The 22755-nt window shown below is 47.1% G+C and overlaps 1 protein-coding gene across 2 annotated transcripts in view; it reads left to right on the top strand.

The window, feature by feature from the left end:
- Positions 1–22755, top strand: part of SMARCAD1 (SNF2 related chromatin remodeling ATPase with DExD box 1) — an 809617-nt gene that overhangs the window by 526741 nt on the left and 260121 nt on the right. For both annotated transcript variants that reach the window (XM_078676227.1, XM_078676228.1), the window contains exons 10-11: positions 6135–6337; positions 8902–8992. In XM_078676227.1, coding sequence (XP_078532353.1) covers positions 6135–6337; positions 8902–8992 — 294 coding nt within the window. The remainder of the gene's footprint in view (positions 1–6134; positions 6338–8901; positions 8993–22755) is intronic.

Below are 22755 nucleotides of genomic sequence, written 5' to 3'. Positions count from 1 at the left end.
TGAAATTGCAAAAAACACACTTGATGGACAGAATGTAGAACAATGTCATACATTCACCCCAGTACAAGTATATGGGCCTAAATCCATCGTTTTTTTGCACTCCACACCACCCTGGGTTAGACACTGGCTATATGCAAATCAGCTCTGACCCTGTGCCTCATGGGAACAGTCCATGTGCCTCATGGGAACAGTCCAGTCCGAACTACCAAGTCATGTCTTTCTTTGGCCTGCATGCGCTGGATCTTCACCATAGTGGTTTCCAAACCAGCAAAGCCCCCTGCATATCCCTGCCCCTCGTCTCACTCAGGTGCCCTACGACCACGGACACTTGCACGCATAGATCCTGATGACCCCTGTTGGCCTGCGTTGCCAGCCAGTGGTGGAGTGCTAGGTGTATGAACCTCCACCTCTTCTTCATCAGAGCTTTCTAGGATACTGAGTGGTGGAACATCCTGCCTCCTTGACCTCACATGCACAGAGGACCCTGAGGTTGGTGTTGTGGCACCTGCAGGTGCTGCCGGAGTCTGTGTCCCAAACAGCAGGGGTGACAGTGGCTGTACTGTGGTGTCTTCCTCCAAAGCTGTGGGTGCCTGCGCTGTGGAAGTGTCCTCCGGGACAGTGCTGGGTCCTGATGTGTCTGAAGGCTTCTTCCTCGCAGCCGTTGCTGGTGCACTCTCCTCCCCTCCCTGCGCTGCACTGCGCGATGACTCTCCTGTGGGCAGACATGGATAATGATCACCTGTGTATCTTCATTAAACACATTCCTATCACACAATTTCCTAAGCCTCAACTGCTTGTGTATGGGGAGTGTGGCATGGCATGCTGAATTCTGTGTTGGCTGCTTTGATGTATGTTCCTAGGACTACGACTACCATGATGCATTGCTGGTGAGTACTGACATATGTTCTGGATTGTGATTCAGTCACCCACATTGGGGAAGGGGCCAGGGAATGGGTGGGGATTCATGTCCATGCATCTTACCTTTCTTTCTTGCAGCTCTGGCTGAGCTGTCGGCATCCCCAATCCCGTGTATGCATTCCAGCTCCATGGTGGATTCCACCAGCTGCTCCAGTTCAGTGAGGCTTGGTGCATGGCTCTTCCCTCCACCTATGGCTAAGGATTCTTTCCTCTGGGTTGCAATCTTCTTTTTGGTGGTGATCCTCATATCATACCAGCTTTTTTTGATATCTTCAATTTCCCGATGTGTGACCCCTAGGGCATTTACTTTGCTCTGCATCGCCAGCCAGGTGTTTCTTTTGACAGACTCTGCTACTTGCAGGGACTGTCTCCCAAAAAGCTGGCTGTAATGCTGCACTACCTCCTCCACCAGCACCTGGAGCTCAGTTGTGCTGAATGTTAGCTTCCTTTTTCTGTCACCTCCATCCTTCTGGCCTTCCTGGGACTCCATGGTGATCAGTGGCGGCTGGTGACATTTGAAAGTAGTGAGGCATAAAATGATTGGCATACTGCACCGTTGCGAGCGAGCGCAGTGGGACGCATAATGTTGCACACTAAAGACTGACAGCGTGACAGCCAAAAGTTCAAGGACTCAGGAAAGAACCAGACGTCCCTTCAGCCAAGAGCAGGCAAGGAGCTGGCATCGTTGACGCCGGGCAGTGTTTAATTTAACTGTAGGCTCAGATTGCCATTTTAATTGGACTCCTACCATCGCGTTGTAGACAATCCCGGGTTCCTCTTAGGCATGTACGTGCGTTTTACCTAATGTAACCAGCATGGGTAGCAGCTAGTTGGATCTATAAAATACTACCTTTATTCGATTCTGAAATGACACAGGCGGCCTGCCTGCTGGTAACTGTCTCAAAAGAGTTATTGAAACCGCTAGTACAGTTACTCTGGCAGGGCTGGGTAGCTTGGACTTGCTTGCTTTTTACCAGTGAGACCCTGAGGGACCCTATGGAAATGAGAAATTACTGAGGGACTGAGGCCCCAAGAGCTGTAAATTGCAGCTGTTACTGTTGCAAAAAGGGACATTCACATGTTCATCATCACAAGCGCACACCACATGCGAGGAGGAAACAATGCTGGCAGCCCTTTAGTTGATAGGAAGTGCATTCAGCATTACAATAGACAGGGTCAATAAAGCGCCTAGAGTGAAAGTATGGCGGGTAGCAGGCTCTAGAAATCACAGATGGATTAAATTCATCAGTGCAGATGTACAGGATTTAAAATGTTCCTCATCCATCACATTTTCGTTGTCTGTCTACAGGTCGCGCATCATATTTCTGCACATAATTATATCAAATCCAACCACGGCCATATTAGCAGTAAGATATCCCTGCAGCTGGTCTACTAGAATACAAGACATAGGTTTTATTAGAAGGGTATTAATTCGGCAATTTGTCAAAATAATATATGCAGGCAACGTTTCGTGTCAAGATCTTTGTACAGTAGGGAACTCTGCTGGGCCTAGCATTCTAAATCCAATAAATCAGAAATTAAAATATTCGGCATCAATTAGAAACTATATAAATTATACACACACCTTCGCAAACCCGAAGCTTCTCCAAGTTTTACTCTCTCTTTTTGTCTGATAATTAACTTGCAAATCATGAAGAATCATTAATTTATAGTGCCAGGACACTTTCTGATCGAATGGCGCGTATTACACGACCCTTTAATGCGAATCGTGCTAAAATAAATGGCAAAGCAAGGAAATGCCTGTTTTTGAGTTAACAGGAGAACGTATTACAAAGAATAGTCAGTGCAGCCTTGCAAAGAACGGTTGGTCTAGGCACGCCAGACCATGGTTATCTGTTGTTTTCTCTGGGGGCAGATTGTTCAAGCCGCCTGCGCTAAAAGTTATAAATCATGACGCATATGTATTTTTTATTACCGATTTTGCCGCGTGAATGAGTAAAATGCTCTCGCGTTGCAGACAACACACACACATACACAACAGACAACACTCAAAGAAATGTATTCAATTTCACACACGCATACACACAAACACATCCAATCACCACAAAACTCTCCACCAAACATTCATGCATACACGCACGCACGCTCGCACAAAACACTTTAAAATAAAAGAAAAACACACACACACTCTTACAGGTGCACTGATACAGCCCTGCGGTGCCTTCTGCTGCTGCAGAACTGGGCCTTGAAGTTCCAGTACTGGGCCACATACACAGACCTCTGCACCCCTCCTACTCCTGGCCCTGGGGTGCAGTGTCTCCTACTACTTCAGCACTTTGAACCCTACACATAACACAACATCCCTGCAACGTCCGTATGAGCTGAGAAGATAGCTCAGTGAATAATGTGATCCTTGCTAGAATCCGGGAATGGCATGGATGCCACTGCTTCGATTCCCGGTTCCTCTGAGCCTTTCATCTTTCCGAAGTCGATCAAATGAGTTAAGTAGTAATTAGATTACACCTATTCTGAATACCAGTAGAAAGTAACAATACAAACGAGAGCAGTGGTGACAGAAATGTGTTAATTATTCATCTTACTGGAATACCCGGAGTCCTGCAGCTGGGGGATCCAAGTAGCGCACAGCTCACCCCGTACTGGTACAGACATGCCAAGGGTCCCAGCTGCCCTTGCGTGAACCCTAACCCGTTTGCTTTGCCTGACCTCCACTGATGACTGTACACACCAGGGGCCCCTTGTGGTTGTGTTTACCAGGGCCAGCCCTTCCGTCACCGTGGGGGTAGCACGAGTGTGGCCTAGCGTTAGACTAGACAGGCCTGCTGACAGGGGCACAAGGACACGGCTCATTTTAATTACAATCTTAGTAGTATTCTTACTTAATATTCACACAGATATACAATTACAAAGTATAGATAACTCCACACCATTTGATTAGTGCAAACTAATGCCACACACCTTAATGTAATTCATCTATCAGAGAGACCGCACTGAAGCTATCATTCTCTGTCGCAACCATCTGCATCTTAATCGCAGGTCTAAGGTGATATTATTTTGTGTGGAGGACATCATCATGTATAGGCAAAACTGCAAAATGCTCCTCCTTTACTAAATGAAGCATCAGGGGAAGCTCAAGCGTTTCAGTATACACTTCACGTTTCAAGCTATAAAATCGAGTGTCTCGCACTCCCTCCCCGGCTCGCGCATGAACAATGTATGTGAGATTTCCCAGGAAATAATACCCGGCGCTTTGAATGTGCACTTTAGAGAGGGCCGAGCAAAATGCTCATGTTAACGTTAAGTCAAACTTAACTTACCTTAGGCTCCGCTTCCCGCCTTCAAGTCCTGACTCCCGCGGCGCCGTCCTGTTTGAAATTCCCATGGTGCTCGACTCGTCGTGACGCAGCAGGAAGGCTGCAGGCAGCCTCCCTCCCCTCCACCACAGCACAGCGCTGTGATAGGTTCGGCCGGCTGCCCTACCTACGTCATTTCTCTCTGTATGCTGTAGCATACAGAGAGCAGGGAGAGTGGGAGGGGTTACGCGAGGGCAGGGGGGAGCGGCTTGCCTACTGTGTTAATACTGTCTGTTTGGGTAGCCTCTCAAGCTGACAGTATTGCCAACAGTGGGCAAGCCGCTCCCCCCTGCCCTCGAGTAACACCGCCCACACAGGAACTTCTGCTTTCTCGCCGTGCGAGAAGGCAAGGCAGAAACAAATGGTAGTTATTATCATTGGTAATAACTACCTTTGTTTGCCTTCTCGCACGGCGAAAAAACAGGGGGGGCGGCGCCCAAACGCCCCCATGGACCAGCCGCCGCTGATGGTGATGCTCCGTTGGGCTCAGTGCAGCCTGCTCATCTGTCGCCCCTCCAGCTCTCCAAACAGTTCTGTAGCTCTGCACCTGCATGGGTGTGGCCACCTCCAGGTACTGGGGTGTGGTACTTGCATCTGATTGGTTGATTTCTCTGTTGCTTTGTTGTGGGGTGTGGTGGGTGTCCCTGATTGGTTAACTGGCTCACATGTCTTCTATTCGAATTTTCGAGATTGGATTTTACCGATTCGGTGAATACTGATTCGGTAATCTCCGAATCGGTAATATCCGAATCGGTATCTCAAATTTATTCCTATGGGCCTGGAGGGCCATAGGGTTGAATGGGTGATACCAATTCGGAGATTACCGAATCGGTATTTACCGAGTGTGGATTCCGATTGTTACCGATTCGGTATTTATTTATTTTTATTATTATTTTTTTGCTACATTCAGTTTTCCGATTCATAAATACCGATTCGGTATTTAAGAACCGGAAAAATGAACTTACCTACATCGGGCCCCAAGTACGGCAGATGCGGAGAGAGTCCAACTTCTCCCTAAGTGCTTCACCCTCCACGCTAACTGGAAAAACAGCAGTGAACAGAAAAGAACAGAGGTAAAGGAGGTAAACGGGGAAAGAAGGGAGGTATTTGGAGTGTTGACGTTGGAAAATCAATGAGGTGTATCTGTGTCTCCCTGTCACGAATACCAGGAAAATACCTTATTTGGAATGTCTTTCATGCAGGTATTATTCCACAATTCATTCAGTGAGAATTTGGGCCCGTTAACCGGTTGTGCACTTTGTTCCAGATTCAACTTAGCTGACCAGGCTCCAGGGGGGCGCAGATCACTCACATTCCTCCCACATGTAAAGTCTGCAGACTTCGCGGGGGATACAATTTGGGTGTTTAAGCCATTTTTGCCTGTGGGTGCTGAATGGAAATATTTGCATGCACATGCATGCTTACTCCTAATCTTTACTTCAGTGAAGATACACATGATGTAGAGCCACTGTTGTAGGTAAGTAACTCTTCTGTCTTCACTACTTCTCTATCTAGCTGTCACTGTAATCATTTAAGTTGCCTTCTGGCACACATTCATCCTGTATTCTGTTTGCTCTGAATCTGAAAAAGTTGGTACGAGCATGAATTATGGCGGATGTGCAAATGACTGTCTGAAACTTTTTTAGTGTTAAATGTCTTATGCGATTTTGTATGTAGTAGGTATGTTTTGAGAGACCGTAAAGCATGGTATTCCTCTTAACAGCTACCTGTAGGCTAATTGTCCTGAATTTCTTACTTTTAGAAGTCTTTTTGCTTTTAATTCATGTGAATAAATGCTCTTTCTTCTGAGAAATCCTTGCCATTGCATAAACCATATTTTTTCATCGAATGGCTTACTTAGTCTTTACATTTGTTTCTCCTTAGTTTAATAAACTTTCCAATGCAAATGGACTGCCAGAGAGTTTCATTTGGGACTGTAAAACATTGATCAAGGAAAGAGAAGTCGTTTTGAAACTTATGAACAAATGTGAAAATATTTCAAATAAACTGACCAAAGGAGTGACCAAAATAACAGAAGATGGGGAAAGCGGATGGAACATAAACCCGCCATCCATCCTAAGCGAAAGGTACAATTAATTGTAAATGTGTTCATTTGTGAAAGAGAAGCTTTTTGCACCTTTGCTCCTTTTTACTAATTATTTTCTGCACATGAGGAGCTGTTTGCTCATACTTGTTCTGTCTCCCATTCGCCTTTCTGTGACCTTGCTTCACACCCAAAAACCTGTGCCTCCCTCTTCTGATGCCCCCCTCTGCCTTTCATGACCCCTGATTTTTGCCCATCTGTGATGCCATGCCGCTGCTCCAGTGTGCTTCCCTGTGTCAGCCCACATGCTTCCTTGCCTCCACTCCTCTCTGAGATTCCCGGTCTCCCCCCACTCCTTCAGTTCTTCCTTGCCCCCACCCCTCACTTTGTGCTTTCTCCCACCCCATCTTCCTTGGTGCTTTCCTGTCTTTCTCCACTCTTATTCCATGCCTCCGCCCCTTCTTCTGTGCTTTTCTACCGCCACCACTCCCTCTGTGTTTGCCTACCAGCGACCCCTCCCTGCACTTCCTTGCAGCCATCACACTCCCACTGCTTCACAGCCAGCGCTTCTCCACTTCCACTGCTCTGGCTTTCATGCCTTTCTGCGTCTTTTGCGCCCTCTGTTCATGTTCCCTTGTGCTGCTCCCTGCCCTCTTCGTCTCCTGCGAAGATGAACCTGATTATCGCATGCTCCTCTGCATTCCTGCCCTCCTCTGCCTTCCTGTAGTGCCTTTGTGCCATATAATAACCATTTTCCAATGATAATCCTGCCCAACGAAATATTATGTCTCCGGCCAAAAGACGAAATGATTAGCTTTAGCACTGAGTATTTCAAAGATCTGAGGAGTCTACACTCTTGTACAGAGGAGCCAGGGATGGTCACTTAGGGCCATACGTAGGTAATCACTATTTACCGATTTTTAAATACTGATGTTTACCGATTCGGTATTTGAAAATCAGTAAATAGTATGTAGGTAATAATTGGGTAAATTTTACCGAATCAGTAATATTCGGTATTACCGATTCGGTATTTACCGATTCGGTAATTCCCATTCATTCCTATGGGCCTGGAGGCCCATAGGAATGAATGGGAAGCCATTCACTATTACTGATTCGGTAAATACCTAATCGGTAATAGGGGGAACATATCCAAGGGTGGCAGGGTGTCTCATTGACACCCTGTTGCACCCCTGAATCGTGCATGTGTGCACATGTGGGACACATGCATGCATGTATGTCAGCCACATGGAACTGACAAAAAAGCAAAAAATGGCTTTTTTGAAGGTATTCGGTATTTACCACCAACTTATAGTTTGTGGTAAATAACGAATCCTGAATGCAAAAATGCACTCACTTGAGTGCCTCCTACATAGGTTTCAGGATTCTGTAATTTGCCGAATCGGAATTTTAAGAATTTGGTTAATTTACTGATTCCTTAAATGACTGATTCGGTAAATTACCGAATCCTTGAAACCTGCCTCCTACATCTCAAATCCCTAAATACCAGTCGGTAACGGTGAAATTTACCGAATTTCACCATTACCGACCGGTATTGCCTCACCTACATAATAGGGGTGGGCGGAATTTGCGTAATCTCGTTACGCAAATCTCCGCGAAACGGTAAAAAATCTCACACGGTATTGCTTGTTCGCAATGCATTTTTACTGTTCGCAATCGCTGTTTGCGTGCTCGGGGGGGGGAAATATCTTGCGAACGCGCATTTGAGAACGCGAACAAGCAAAAAGATTTGCGAAGTCACGGAATTCAGAATTTTGGGCAATTTCGTATTCTCCGCGGAACGCGAAATTACGCAAATTCCGCAAGCGGAACAGAATTTACCTCCCAGACCTACTATATATGGCCCGTTATTCTCACAGAGTCAATATGTTGGTCGCACACAGCTCTTAGTTAAACTAAGTGAGAAGCAGTTTCTGGTTAGGCCATTTGGTGACCTGGCAAGAGATTTACCAGGAAAAGTTGTGTATTCCTGTTTTGTGATATGAACAACTTTGAGGTGCCGCACTAATGTTTTGCTGCTCATGACTTCTCCACACTCTAATTCCTCCACTCTGATCATCAACCAAATGGCTTCTGTCTATGTCCTACTTGATCCCGTTTCCAAACAGTGGGACACTAAAGGAGACCTGGAGATTGCACTAGAGCAGAGGACCACAGAGCCCCGCCAATGGGGGAAATAGTAGAGCTGACCCTCGTGTAGGAAGTCTGATTAGACAGCCTTGAATACTTGGTGGCTGAATCAATATTGTCCTTAAGTACCAATAAGCATAACTTCCTTATTCGAACGTTCTACTATAGATTGAGTATGTTTTGAACCACTTTGGAAATTTGACATTGGGCAAGGAACGTAAATTCATGTAGATAACATTGATGATGGTACTGAAATGCAAAATATATATTGGAATGATGTTTGAAACTTTTTAGGCACTAACTGCTCACTTTCTAAGATCTCTTACCGTTGCCACAGTTTTTTGGAATTATTCGTAGGATTTTAGTGACTTCGAATCGGCTCTGTTCTTCTAATATGCACAGGTGATTGCTTTATTTGCAGTGCTCCTTCTAACATGTGCCATCTTTAATCCCTTTTAGCCTGGAGCTGAAGCCATACCAGAAGATCGGTTTGAACTGGTTAGCACTATTGCACAAACATAAAGTAAATGGTATCTTGGCTGATGAAATGGTATGTGAGTTTTCCACTCCCCCTCCTTATAATTACACCATAAATATTTTGTTTCTCCTAAAAGTATTCGTGCTAACCTCTTCCAGTGTTATCGGACAATGTTCAGAGTGGGGGGTGCTGAAACCAAAGTTACATCACTGAACTCATAGGGATTGTGAAACATCCAAGCTCTTTGCAAAGAAAAAGTGTAGCAAATGTATTCAGCAGGTGATGGAGGGTGGTATGTAGCTGTTGGTGACTTTTGGGGTCCACTGTTGCAAAAATATTATGAAAGCGTAGTGTGATAGTGCAGTGTCATTTACTGACAAAGCAGGTCTCATTTGAAATAGCTACTACATTTGCTCAGACATACAGTTTTACTTATTTAAAAAAGTGTGAAAACAATCATGTGTGAAAATCGGGGTTAAGAAGCTTAATATGTCTTCATTATTTTGATCCTATAAAAATCTATTTCATCACACTTTGGAGCTGCAAAAAAAAAAAACAGTTGTGTTTTTGTGTTTTCCAAACTCTTGGTATCTTCTGAAACGTTTTTACAGTTCATTTACTGGCATTTAAATGGTATTGTGTGTTAGAAAAAAGCGACAACCTACAACCGTTCCTTTAGCACTACGTGTATCCTACAAGATTGCAAAGTTGTTAGCTTTACATGCCCATCTCGCTGTGCGGTCATGTAAAGTAAACACTAATCTCCACGTTAAAAGAGCAAACCGCCATTTGCCAGAAGATGTTGCTCGACTTTGAAACACTGCAAATGTTACCAGATACAAACGAACTTTAAAGGTATCCTTATTTCTCGTTAACCCTCTGGTTATTGAGCCTATATCCTCTTCAAAGATAGCAGAGGAGATGCGTCCCGAAGGTTTGACTGGCACAAGGGCCCATTGGTTCCCGCATAATCTTACTATGTCGAGTACAATATCAGAGGCCCTAGGAGAATCGTGAATTGTCGCTTCGATATAAGATAACCAAATGCTGGTAGAGGGCATGATTGCCGTTTACAATGTGCATGACTTTGTCTTTCTCAGACTACTGTGATTGGCTTTACAGTGCTTTGTGCAAGAGTTAAAACAGGTTTGGTGTTATCTTAATTACATTATATGAAAGTTATTTGTAAAACGCTATCCTGGTTCAGTACAAAAACGTTTTGGCCAGAGGTGTTTCTGTAATTTCTGTTAATCTATTACTCAGCCAATCATCTTTATTCATCTTAACAAGCATAAAAGAATACAAAAAGACATTCAATACACCTGCAACATCTGATTCTGGCCAAAGCCAATTACCAATACTCTAACATTATATTCTTTGCTAAAATTCATTCGCTAGGTCGAAGAAAGTGGCTTGAAGTGTCAATATTCATTAGTTAAGCAGACATTTAAAAATCATCACAAGGATAAAATATGAACCTTGTCAATTCCTAAATTAAGGTGCTTTTCTAGTGGCATATATGGAAGCGGAGTACACTGCCATAATTTCCTGTTTAATTCAAATCCGTAACCTTAAAATATGCACATTTAAAAAAAAATTCTATAAAACAAAGAAACCTCTTGGTTTCAATTTGTGGTTCCATTACAATTTCCAGGTACATTATCACAACATGCGTCTAATTTAAACAATATGTAAAAAAAAAAAAATCATAAATACCAAGGTCCTGCGACTCTTAGTATACGGTTAATTCGGTGAGAATGCTCAAGGTGCTATTACTCATCAGTCAAGATGCTACAGCACACCTTCAACAGAAATGTAACCAGAAAAACAAAGCCACATAATTATATTACGAAAATGCCACCCATAGCAGGCAAATAAGAACAATAGTGAAAATAAACTTAAAACAATACAGCATTAATTCTCGCTCACTAAGGCTATAACCGTTGTAATAGGCCCTGACCCAGAGTTGTAGGCCAGAACCACAGCTGTGGTTCTGTAAGGAGGGAGAGGGTCTTTAACAAGCGGTATATCCCAAGGCAGAAGGGCTATGATATTGGAACATTCCACTCACTGATGGCTGAATGTTCTAAATGAAAAACAGAAAGGCCAACATTAGATGTAAGAGCAGAACAGTTTAAACCAAAAATGGTTCAGATACGCTCCACTGTCTTCAGTGTAGCTCTCAACATTCAATTGTTGTAATACGTGTTGAACATAGATAGTTAATCTATTTATTTCTTCTATTTTGCAACTAAATACATTTTCCACCCAATTTCCCATTGATCTACTAATGGTGATGTCACAGCTGGAGTAATGTAGTGCTAATTCTGCAGCAATGTGGCCCAGGTGACACCTTAGAAGGCCTAATAGACTTGGAACGGTTGGGACTTGGGGCAAAACATTCAATTCACCTTAATAGATCATTCTTTGATTTAGAATCTCTGCTCACAAAACATATTGGTTTTTAAATCTTGTGAAATACTCTGCTTTACCTCAGCCCCTCTTTAGACTTGCATGTTGACCAATGAGTGTGGTTGCAATATCTGAGTTACAGCCCCTTCATACCTCAGTATCAAGGAGAGTTTCCATTGCAGTGCTCAGGTTCCTCAGTGCCTCTGTTAGTGAAGATGAATGTTGTCTGTCAAAACTCTCCACCCAGTTCACTTTCTTCTTAGTGTCTTTGGAACTGAGGAGTTAATAAGACACCAACCAGGCCACTGCATAGATCTTGTATTAGAGTACCTAAATGGACTGACTGACCATGTCCTGAACTGAGACAGCTTAACATAAGTGTCCCTATCTCCTCTTGTTTTTATGCTGAGTAGTTCGACAGAGCTGTTGACGGTGCTCCAAGAAACAATTCTTCTACTACTAAAAATAGCCGACTGGTCTCCTACTCAGTTCTCCATTGCTTCGTGCCCTTCACCGGTGGATGTAGACTGGGATCCTTCCTAGTGTTGGAGCTCATGCTTCTTTCTGGAGTTGTCTGGATGTCCACTGAGTTCCTTGTTGCATATTTGTCTTTTAAAGCAACGTTGGCAGGCTCTCACCGGCTCCGTCTCTATCCATAGTTCTTTATTGTGGATTTTATGAATGTGATGCCACGGCTGTCGTCTTAATCTTATTCCAAGGGGAAATAACTTTCAGAGGTTTCAATATTATCTTCCGAGTGTGCTAAGCCTGGTAACCCAACAGTTTACAGGCCTTAAGATTTTCATTCAGTGTCATAGCCGTATGTATTTTAAGGTTGTGAAAATGAGTATCTTAAATTTTAGCACATTTTGTGAAGTAAATGGGTTTTATAAGTGCTTTTATGCAGCTATAAATGGCAAGTAAGCTAATTAAATTTTGTGAATGCGAGCTTGATACCGAAGATGTTTTTTAAGTGAACTCCTAATAGCTACACCTGTGACAATTCATATCTTTTTTTACCCCTCTAGCAAAATGTACTTCCTCAAGTCTCAACAAGAACGTAACACAACTATAATTAAATCTTTGATTGATTGGAAAAAGTAGCTTTCACTCCCTTAACATTCTTTCTAAAGTATACATGGAAACACTGATTATCCTCTGCTTCACCAAGGCATTTAAAACAAGAATTAACAATGCCAACATGTTTGAATTCTCTATAGTGTGCACACAGTAACCCCAAATACCACCTGTTTGACTTGGCCCTCTCTGCAGGGCCACTCCCAAACGTTTCTCCTTTGTCCTCCAGTTTTTTTAACCCAGTTTTGTTGGCTTTTAGGACTTTGTGCACTTTAGCACTGCTTACCAGTGCTAAAGTGCTTGTGCTGTCTCCTCTAAACATGGTGAAAATAGCTTACACCCAGTGGGATTTAATTTACTTGTAAGTCCCTAATAAAATGGTACTACATTTACCCAGGGCCTGCAAATTAAATGCTACTAATAGGTCTGCAGCACGGATTGTGCCTCCCGCATAAGTAGCCATTTAAACAAGTCTCAGGCCTGCCATTGCGCTCTCAGCATGCAGTTTCAAATTGCCATTTCGACCTGGCAAAATTGCCAGACCTAAATCTTATTTTTTTTGGATAACTGTTTATTGGTTTTTAGTAAAAACGCACACATTTCGGTTCTACGCAGGAGAATCCCAGGAGTCATTCACAACCATTCAATTTTCCTGTTGTTCCCTTTCTCCAGCATCAGACAGGCCCCCTTTTTAGTCTGTAATACACCCACAATTCCCCCTAGATTCTGGAGTGTTTCTTGAGGCATCCACATGCTAGATAAATTAGTTCCTCTATTTTAGCACATTGATCAATACCTGCCCTCCACTCCCACAGTGAACGGGCATTGAGAACAAAACCTATTTTATAGGTTCCATTCCATTTACTAGGCAGGTTATAAAAATCATGTTTCCCACGAATGTAATACATTTCTGGGGAACACAGGATCTACACCTTGTAAAAAGATCCTCAATTTTTATGAACCTAAAGTGTGTTTTTGTTCACACTCACTTTTACCCACAACATGCATAAGCCTTATTTTATGATTGAGTGGATTTGAAGAAATTACTCATAATCTCATTTGAGTTGGCTTCTGGATGTAGATTTAAATGCTGATTTACAGCAATTTCTGAAAAAATCAAGTCATAGTTTGAATAATAAAATTGTAGCATAAAATGAACTTGTTAATAAACTACATAAACCACCATGGGCCATATTACACATACGGTGCATTTTCCTTGATTGGGCACACCTTTTAAAAGGTGCACCCGGCACAGTCAGAGAAAATTAGACATATTAGGGTGAACGCAGTTTCCCCAGGGCAGCTGCGTACTTGCTTGCCTGGGAGCAGCACATTCCTGTGAAAAAAGGAGCGGATGTTTTGAAACTGCTCTGTGTTTTCTCGTTGCAGGCAGCAATCCGTCTGCACTTTGAAGGGGGTTAGAGATTCCCTTGCAGGCGGTGCACTCTGGGACTGCACGCGCCTGCAAGGGGATGTCTGGGGGGTGGAGGGGTCCATTGGACTCCCTTTTCCCACTCCAGAGAGCTGCATTCATGGGGCGCACTGTCAGTGCATCACTTGAGAGATTCGTTGCCTCTGCTCTCATCTCTGTAATAAGGCACAGCCGCAGAGTCAAAGGGATTCACTCATTTACATGGGACACACTCCTACGCGAATGAGGGAACGCCCTCTGAAGACCTCGCTGGTGCTTTGTGTGGCATCGTGGTTGCCAAGATGACGTCGCGGTGCCTACTTGGAGGCCGCCCCCTGCGCGCTGAAGTCTGTTCTTTCTTTTTCCGTGCCAACCTAGCGCAGATCCGGAGAGAGCTACCCATTTAGTCACTCTTTGACTAAACTTTTTTTTGGCATTTTGTTCGACTCCTGGTGTGTGAGGGATGTCAGGCCAGCTTCAAGCCTTGTGGGGCCTTTTACAGGCTGATGTTGGTTGCGGACCCACACCTCATGTTCCTTTGGTGTCTGGAGCGCGACCATGACCCGAAGTCGTGCTCCGACTGCCGGGCCATGAATCCTTAGTCTTTGCGGGAGCGGTCCCGAAAGCTCTTGGAGGCCCGGCGGTCGGCTTTGCGTCACTCCCAGTCTCGTTTGAGGGGAAGGTCTCAAGACCGGTTGCGGAACCACCACACCTCGTCCCATTCCAAGTGTTTGAAGTCCTCGGGTAAGTAGAGCACAAGAAGAAGGCGAAGAAGCACAAGTGCTCTTTGCCCCCCCCCCCCCCCCCCTCTTAGTGGATAGCTGATGCGATGCATCATTTGTCTAAGGCTCTGTCTTTGGTGCCTGATTCAGGGACGATTCAGCGCCTCCCACCGTTTCTGGGAGCAGAGGCGTCCCCAGCCCAAGTTTTTACATTTTACAAAGCCCTCCACTGTATGTTTGGGCAGCCTGACTCTACCGGCGTGCCTTAAGGCCCTGCAGAGTTGGTCAGGGGCCCTGGGCCTTCGATGCCGGCCCGAAGGTCACCCGTGGATCCAGGCCTAAATCCGGATTGACGCCGGTCGAGCTTAATCGACCTTCCCCAACGCCGATCCCGATGACGACGGTGCTGACGCATCCCCATCCTCCTACCGAGATGTACCCGGATCCGTTCCGACGCCAAACCCGTCGCCGGAGGATACTTTAGTTCCCCTCTTCATCCCTGGTGTTCCCTATCTCCCAGAGGGTGGTGATGAGGACTGGGAGGGGTAATCAGACCCTTTAGCAGACCATCTTTAAGTGCCGGACTGGAGAGAGGACCTGGGTAACGCCAGTGGTCTGGACACTTCTCAGGACCTTGGCATGCTTCCCCTCCCCCCCCCCTACCGTGGCTACGGAGGAGTGAGTGTACTATGCTGTGGTTGTGCGAAGGGCAGCAGAGGCCTTGGGCCTAGAGCTTCTTTCACTGGCGGTCAGGACTAAGCTCCTGACAGAGGTGCTTCAGCCTGCAGCAACCTCCTCCGAACTCCTCCTGCCCTTCAACAAAGCCCTCTCTGACGTCTTTCTAGGCACCTGTTCCAAGCCCAGCACGGGGGCTCCTGTGGAAATTATGTTTGCCTGCTACCACCGTGTGGCCCCAGGCAACCCAGTTTTCCTCACCCAACATCCTTACCCCGAGAGCTTGAAGATCCAAGCCTCTTCCTCCAAAGGTGTATTCTTTTCTGCTCCCCCAGACAGGGAATCCAAGAAGCTGGATCATCTCGGGAAGCGCATGTTCTCTTCCTCCAGCTTGGCACTGTGGTCCTTGAATACCACGTTCCTCTTGGGCTGATATTACCATACAATCTGGGATATGGTTGCCCACGTGCTGCCTCAGTACCCGAAGGAGGCCCGGGCCGTTCTCTCCCATGCAGTGGCAGATGGGAGGGACATAGCTAAATTCACGATTCAATGAGGACTGGATACTACTGACTCACTAGGCAGAAGGATTGCCACGTCAGTAGCTCTTCCGCGCTACACCTGGTTAAGGACCTTTGGCTTTTTGGGGGATGTCCAGTCAACCTTGCTGGACATGCCCCTCGATTTTTTGGTGACAATGCAGATTAGGCGCTAGAGCTATTCAAGGATTCATAGAATCAGATCCTTGGGCCTCACTGTGTCTTCCTGACCACCACAGTCTGCCTTTCACCCCTTTCATGGCTACGGAAGGGGAACCCCACCACGTCCGGCTCAGTCTAGCCACCGGTTCATGCAAGCTGCCCAGCCTCTGCGTGGCCTCTGACTTTGGACCCAGTGACCTCACGGGTCCAGGGGCCAGTGGGCAGGCCAGTCCACCCTTTCCGCCCCTGCAGCAGCCTCCAAACCCTCCTAGTTTGACCCTTCAGGGCCATCAATGGCCAGTGGGTGGCAGGATTAGCTATCACCTCCCTCACTAGCAATCTATCCCGTCGGACAAGTGGGTTTGGCAGATAGTCCGAAGGGGCTACTCCCTCTCCTTCGAGAATACCCCTTCCTCCATGCCACCATCTTTCGATCGCATATCGGAGGATCATTTGGCCTTCTCTTGCCAGAAAATTTCAGCTCTCTTGGCCAAGGGAGCTGTCGAAATGGTCCCTGCACCAGAAGTAGGTTGAGGTTGCTATTCCCGCTGCTTTCTGGTGCCCAAGAAAGACAAAGGCCTATGTCCTATCCTAGACCTCAGGGCCTTCAACCTCTTCCTCCGGAAGGAGAAGTTTAAAATGCTCTTGCTGGAGACTGAATGGTGGCTTGGGACTTGCAGGACGCCTATTTCCATAGCCCTGTCATGCCAGCCCACAGACGCTACCTACGGTACACAGTAGGCCACGAGCACTTTCAGTTCACCGTGCTGTCGTATAGTTCCTATATACCCTATATAGGATCTGTGCGTTCGGATAACATAAACTGTGGGATTGGTGACAGGCTGTTTCCAACCACCCCCACGGAATATGTTAGCCTGTTTGCATAAGCTAGCTCACAGTGCCACTAGAATCTCCTCTTATTAGGGGAGAGAATAGTTTCTGGCAACCTCAGAACAAGACAACCCTGACCCACCACAATCGTGGAAATAATGTACTACTTTTTGTTCAGTCACTCGTTCTCACTTAGTTTGTCTCAGAGATACACAGAATCAACAGTCTGGACGTTTCAATAAAGATTTATTGAACAGTTGTCATTCTAGTATAGAATAGATATGCTGTAACAACCATTAGACATTAGCAGAGTTGTATTAGCAGTACTACAAAAGTAAAGGCATGGTACAGTTCTACCATTTTGCAGTAATTCTGGATATATACAAGTACATAAAACACATTATAAGAAAGTGCGTACTCATGCAATGCCTCCCCGACTAGCTGTACCTAAATGTACCTAGCATCTGTGTAGGTGTTATGCCAAGAATCCCTCTAAGGTCTAGTCCACTCCATTACCTGAGAAAGGAGGGAATATGGGACCCCCGTCCTGATCTCGAGTTGGACACCCCGCAAGGGATGTTAGACCACTGTGAGCTGGAGTGTCTACATGCAGGAACCTCAGTGTCTCTGGTCAGTGTGTCAGCCGAGAAGTCACAGTCTCCTCTGTCTAAGCAAGACATGATGCATGTATACCCACAAGTCTACTCAGGGGTCCTACCTCACTGTGTTACTGTGTCTGCCTATAGGATGACGTCAGGCATCAACTTTATACATAGATATCATACAGGAGATGTTTGTCCTGCTGTCAATCCTGCTGTGCTTCCAAGAAGCCTCATGCATAATGTATGAGTTTCGACCTAGGAAGAAACCTGCGTTCTGAATGTAGTATTGTATCTAAGTAAAAGGTCAGTCCCTATGAACTGTTATGTTTGTAATGTAGGGAAGGATATAGGTGAAATGTTGCAGTGTACAAAGATTCTATTATACACCTGTGAGAAAATTGCGCTTCCAATTGGCGGCTACCGATAGATGCGATCGCTGCAATGCAGCGGGGGCGGGTTTCTTACACTTGGCTTGGGAATGCCCAGGAGTTTTTGACTACTGGACGCAGGTACAGGCTGCACTACAGGTTATGACGTCTGGGGCGGTTGCCAGAGACCCGCTAATTATGTTATTGGGATACACTAGGGATGTACCCAAATCTATTCGAAAGTTCACGGATATCGCACTGTTACTGGCTAAGAGGCGAGTTGCATGTCGCTGGGGACGAGGTAGAGCTCCTAAGTTTAAGGAATGGCTGGATGACTTGGTTTATTGTCAGGACCAGAATACCACCTATGCAGAATTGACCCCAGTACAGAGCCGGCCGAAGGATATTTGGGGACCGCTTAAGATATATTTGTTAAAGGACACGGCAGCCTCTTCAAATTCGGAGGTTGACAGTTGAATGATGCAGTTATGCCTATCACCTGCACAGAACCCTTCACGAGGATATTTTCAGGGGTGCACCGCACACCACTGAAAAGGAAGCTGTAGGGGATAGATTGTGGAGAAGGCAGGATCCCTCCCGGTACACGGACAGGATAGGGGATTACACAAGGTGACACATACACTACACTGTACGTGCCTTGCAATCAACAGGGTGTGGTTTCTTGAAGTGTTATGGGACCGCTAATGTCAATTGTCTAGCTGATTAATGCTACTACCCATGTTACATATTTCTAGGACTACCCAGATCTGCTTATTATTATGTATTGTTTGCTAAAATGAATCGCATAAGCTACTCTGTGTCTAATATCTGCCCGTGCTATCCATTTGCTCATGTACAGTGCCTAAATGATGACTAAGTGATTATGATATGTACCTGTGTGACCTCTGTGGATGTTTCTTCCTTGTGCTGTTAGACGAGAAAAAATGTATAAATAAAGTAAAAAAAAAAAAAAATGTTGCAGTGTTACCTGCGCCTATAAAAGGTACCTATATGGAATATAACAGTGCTCCCCTTTAGCCTTACCTGTGCGCCTCGGGTGTTTGCGAAGGTGATGGCGGTGGTCGCCACTCATCTGCGCAGATCAGGGGTTCCAGTCTGCCCCAATCTCGACTGGCTGGCTGTTGAAGGCGGTTCGTCCCAAGCTGTCGTCTCCCACTTCCAGACTACAGCAAATCTCCTGCACTCGCTGGCGCTCACTATAAACATGTCGAAGTCATTTCATTGGAGCTGGTCTGGACACAGTGCAGTTTCTTGCCTATCATCCCGAAAAGCGAGTCTGGGATGTTTGGGCTATATTGATGATTTAGCCTTTATCCTGGATTTTGGTGAGAATGGCTCTGTGCTGCTGGGCCTCATGGCCTCCTGCATTCTGCTGTTAGATCATGCCAGGTAGCATATGCGGGCTCTGCAGTGGGACCTGAAGTTCCAGTGGGCTCAGCATCAGGGGAATCTTTCCGACTACGTCCAGATCTCAGAGGGAAGTGCACAACAACTGCAGTGATAATTACCAGCCCAGGATTGGGTCACAGGCCAATCCCTCTCCCTTCCCCAATCAGAACTAACTAAAGGCATTCCTTCCCTCCCTCATGGGGCATGCAGTGCAGGTGTTCACTGACAACACCACCGCCATGTGGTACTGCATTAAACAGGGTGGGGTGTGGTCATGGACCCTATGCCCTTTGCCTTAGGACATTGCTGGAACATCAGGGCATGACCCTGGTGGTTCAACACCTTGCAGGTTCTCTGAACGTCAGGGCGGACGAACTCAGCTGTCGGTGCCTGGTGGATCACAAATGGCATCTTTACTTCGAGGTGGTGCAAGGTCTCTTTCCGCCGTAGGGAGAGCCTTGGTTAGATCTGTTCTCCACTGAAGACAATGCGCATTGAGTTGGAGTTTCCAAGGCGGCATTCTCTCGACTATGCTTTTTGTCGCGAGGGGAACAGCAGCCTCCTGTACGCCTTTCTACCTGTACCACTTTTGCCCCGAGTGCTGAAGAAGATCAATCGCAACCAGCCCAAGTCATTCTTGTGGCTCCGAACGGGGCACACAGAGTCTAGTACCTCGAGCTTCTGAGCATGGCCATCGATCCTCCGATCAGACTGTCCCTTCGGGCGGATCTTCGATCGCAGCCACAGGGGACGATCCTCCACCCAAACCTGTCCTTCGGCTACCAGATCAGCCCTCTTTACACAAGTTCCCTATTGTAAACAGATTCTTTAAGGGCATTATTCTTCTATTTCCTCCATCTCCTTTCATAATGCCGAGTGGGACTCGAACCTTGACTTAACTTACCTTATGTGCACTCCTTTCGAGCGTCTTCACAGCTGTCCTCTTAGGTTCCTCACTCTGAAGACTGCCTTTCTTGTCGCCATCCCCTCTGCTCGCAGGGTGAATGAGCTTCAGGCTCTTTCTTCTAAGCCCCCTTTTTAGGGCTCGCCTGCTGATGCGCTTCAGCGCATAGCTGGCGAAGCTCTATAGGGGCTTATCCAGTGTTTATCCACTGGCGATTCCACTGGCGATTCCTTCAAGTGCATGTGCTTTTTAGGTCATTGCGCTTGCGCAAGCCCTAAAAAGCGCGTGCACAATGCCACCAGCCGCCTGCCTGCCTGCCTCGCATTACCACATCAAAGGCAGCCTTCCGAGCGCATTTCTCACCCCCTAATTATTCACGGCCGGCCGGCAGGCACATCAAAGGCTGCTGCTGCCGTGACTCGCATTTCTCCTCCCTCCTCCCCTATCACTGCCCAGGCCGGCCGTACTTTCTCTTTACAAGGGCGCCCATTCCTGAATCACTTGAAATCTCTCCACATTATTTGCATTTTGTTAATTAAAAAAATTAACTTCAACACAGCGTTGCACATTTTTCTCGACTTCGGAAGGATGAGTCCCAATCTCATTTGTACAAAGTGTTGTAATGGGATTATTGGAGAGTTAGAGAAACGTGCTCACAAGTTACATTTTTATGCAAATCATCTGAGTAAATAAACAATAGCATGGTGCCGTTTGCGTCCTTGACTTGATCTGGTTTTTATTTTTATTTTGCTATTATTCTCACAAAGGCTAAGAAGGTCTGCCTACTTTAGTATTAAGTGCTATACGTCGCATAAGCAACAGCTAACCATTCACTCACCCACGCAACGCCACTCACCCATGCAACGCCACTCACCCACGCAACGCCACTCACCCACGCAACGCCACTCACCCACGCAACGCCACTCACCCACGCAACACCACTCACACACGCAACGCCACTCACACACGCAACGCCACTCACACACGCAACGCCACTCACACACGCAACGCCACACACGCAACGCCACACACACACGCAACGCCACACACACATGCAACGCCACTCACACATGCAACGCCACTCACACATGCAACGCCACTCACACATGCAACGCCACTCAACCACGCAACGCCACTCACACACGCAACGCCACTCACCCACGCAACGCCACTCACCCACGCAACGCCACTCACCCACGCAACGCCACTCAGCCACGCAACGCCACTCAGCCACGCAACGCCACTCAGCCACGCAACGCCACTCAGCCACGCAACGCCACTCAGCCACGCAACGCCACTCAGCCACGCAACGCCACTCACACACGCAACGCCACTCACACACGCAACGCCACACACACACGCAACGCCACACACACACGCAACGCCACACACACACGCAACGCCACTCACACACACGCAACGCCACTCACACATGCAACGCCACTCACACATGCAACGCCACTCACACATGCAACGCCACTCACACACGCAACGCCACTCACCCACGCAACGCCACTCACCCACGCAACGCCACTCACCCACGCAACGCCACTCACCCACGCAACGCCACTCACCCACGCAACGCCACTCACCCACGCAACGCCACTCACCCACGCAACGCCACACACACACGCAACGCCACACACACACGCAACGCCACACACACACGCAACGCCACACACACACGCAACGCCACACACACACGCAACGCCACACACACACGCAACGCCACTCACACATGCAACGCCACTCACACATGCAACGCCACTCACACATGCAACGCCACTCACACGCAACGCCACTCACACACGCAACGCCACTCACACACGCAACGCCACTCACCCACGCAACGCCACTCACCCACGCAACGCCACTCACCCACGCAACGCCACTCACCCACGCAACGCCACTCACCCACGCAACGCCACTCACCCACGCAACGCCACTCACCCACGCAACGCCACTCACCCACGCAACGCCACACACACACGCAACGCCACACACACACGCAACGCCACACACACACGCAACGCCACACACACACGCAACGCCACACACACACGCAACGCCACACACACACGGCCACGCCACTCACCCACGCAACGCCACTCACCCACGCAACGCCACTCACCCACGCAACGCCACTCACCCACGCAACGCCACTCACCCACGCAACGCCACTCAGCCACGCAACGCCACTCAGCCACGCAACGCCACTCAGCCACGCAACGCCGCTCAGCCACGCAACGCCGCTCAGCCACGCAACGCCGCTCAGCCACGCAACGCCGCTCAGCCACGCAACGCCGCTCAGCCACGCAACGCCGCTCACCCACGCAACGCCACTCACCCACGCAACGCCACTCATCCACGCAACGCCACTCATCCACGCAACGCCACTCATCCATATGCAAAACGAAAAATGTCAAACTCTTCTATTGCGAGACCTATTGCATTTTCAATGCTTGTTTTTTTGTGCATCTGGACAAAGTGGTGCTTAGGACGAGACCCTCGTTCCCTCTTAAAGTAGTTACACCTTTTCACATAGGACAAACAATCACTCTGCCTACCTTTTTCCCACCTCCGCACCCTCCCAAGGAGGAGAGACTTCACCGTCTGGACCCAAAATGTACGATGCCCTTCTACCTTGACGGCACAAAAGATTTCCGATTGTATGATCAACACTTCGTCGGCTATTTAGGTGCCAAGAAAGGTCGGGCTGTCC

This window comes from Lissotriton helveticus, chromosome 2_1, assembly GCF_964261635.1.
Source record: "Lissotriton helveticus chromosome 2_1, aLisHel1.1, whole genome shotgun sequence".
Lineage (NCBI taxonomy): Eukaryota > Metazoa > Chordata > Amphibia > Caudata > Salamandridae > Lissotriton > Lissotriton helveticus.
This window is presented reverse-complemented; position numbering and strand designations above follow the sequence as displayed.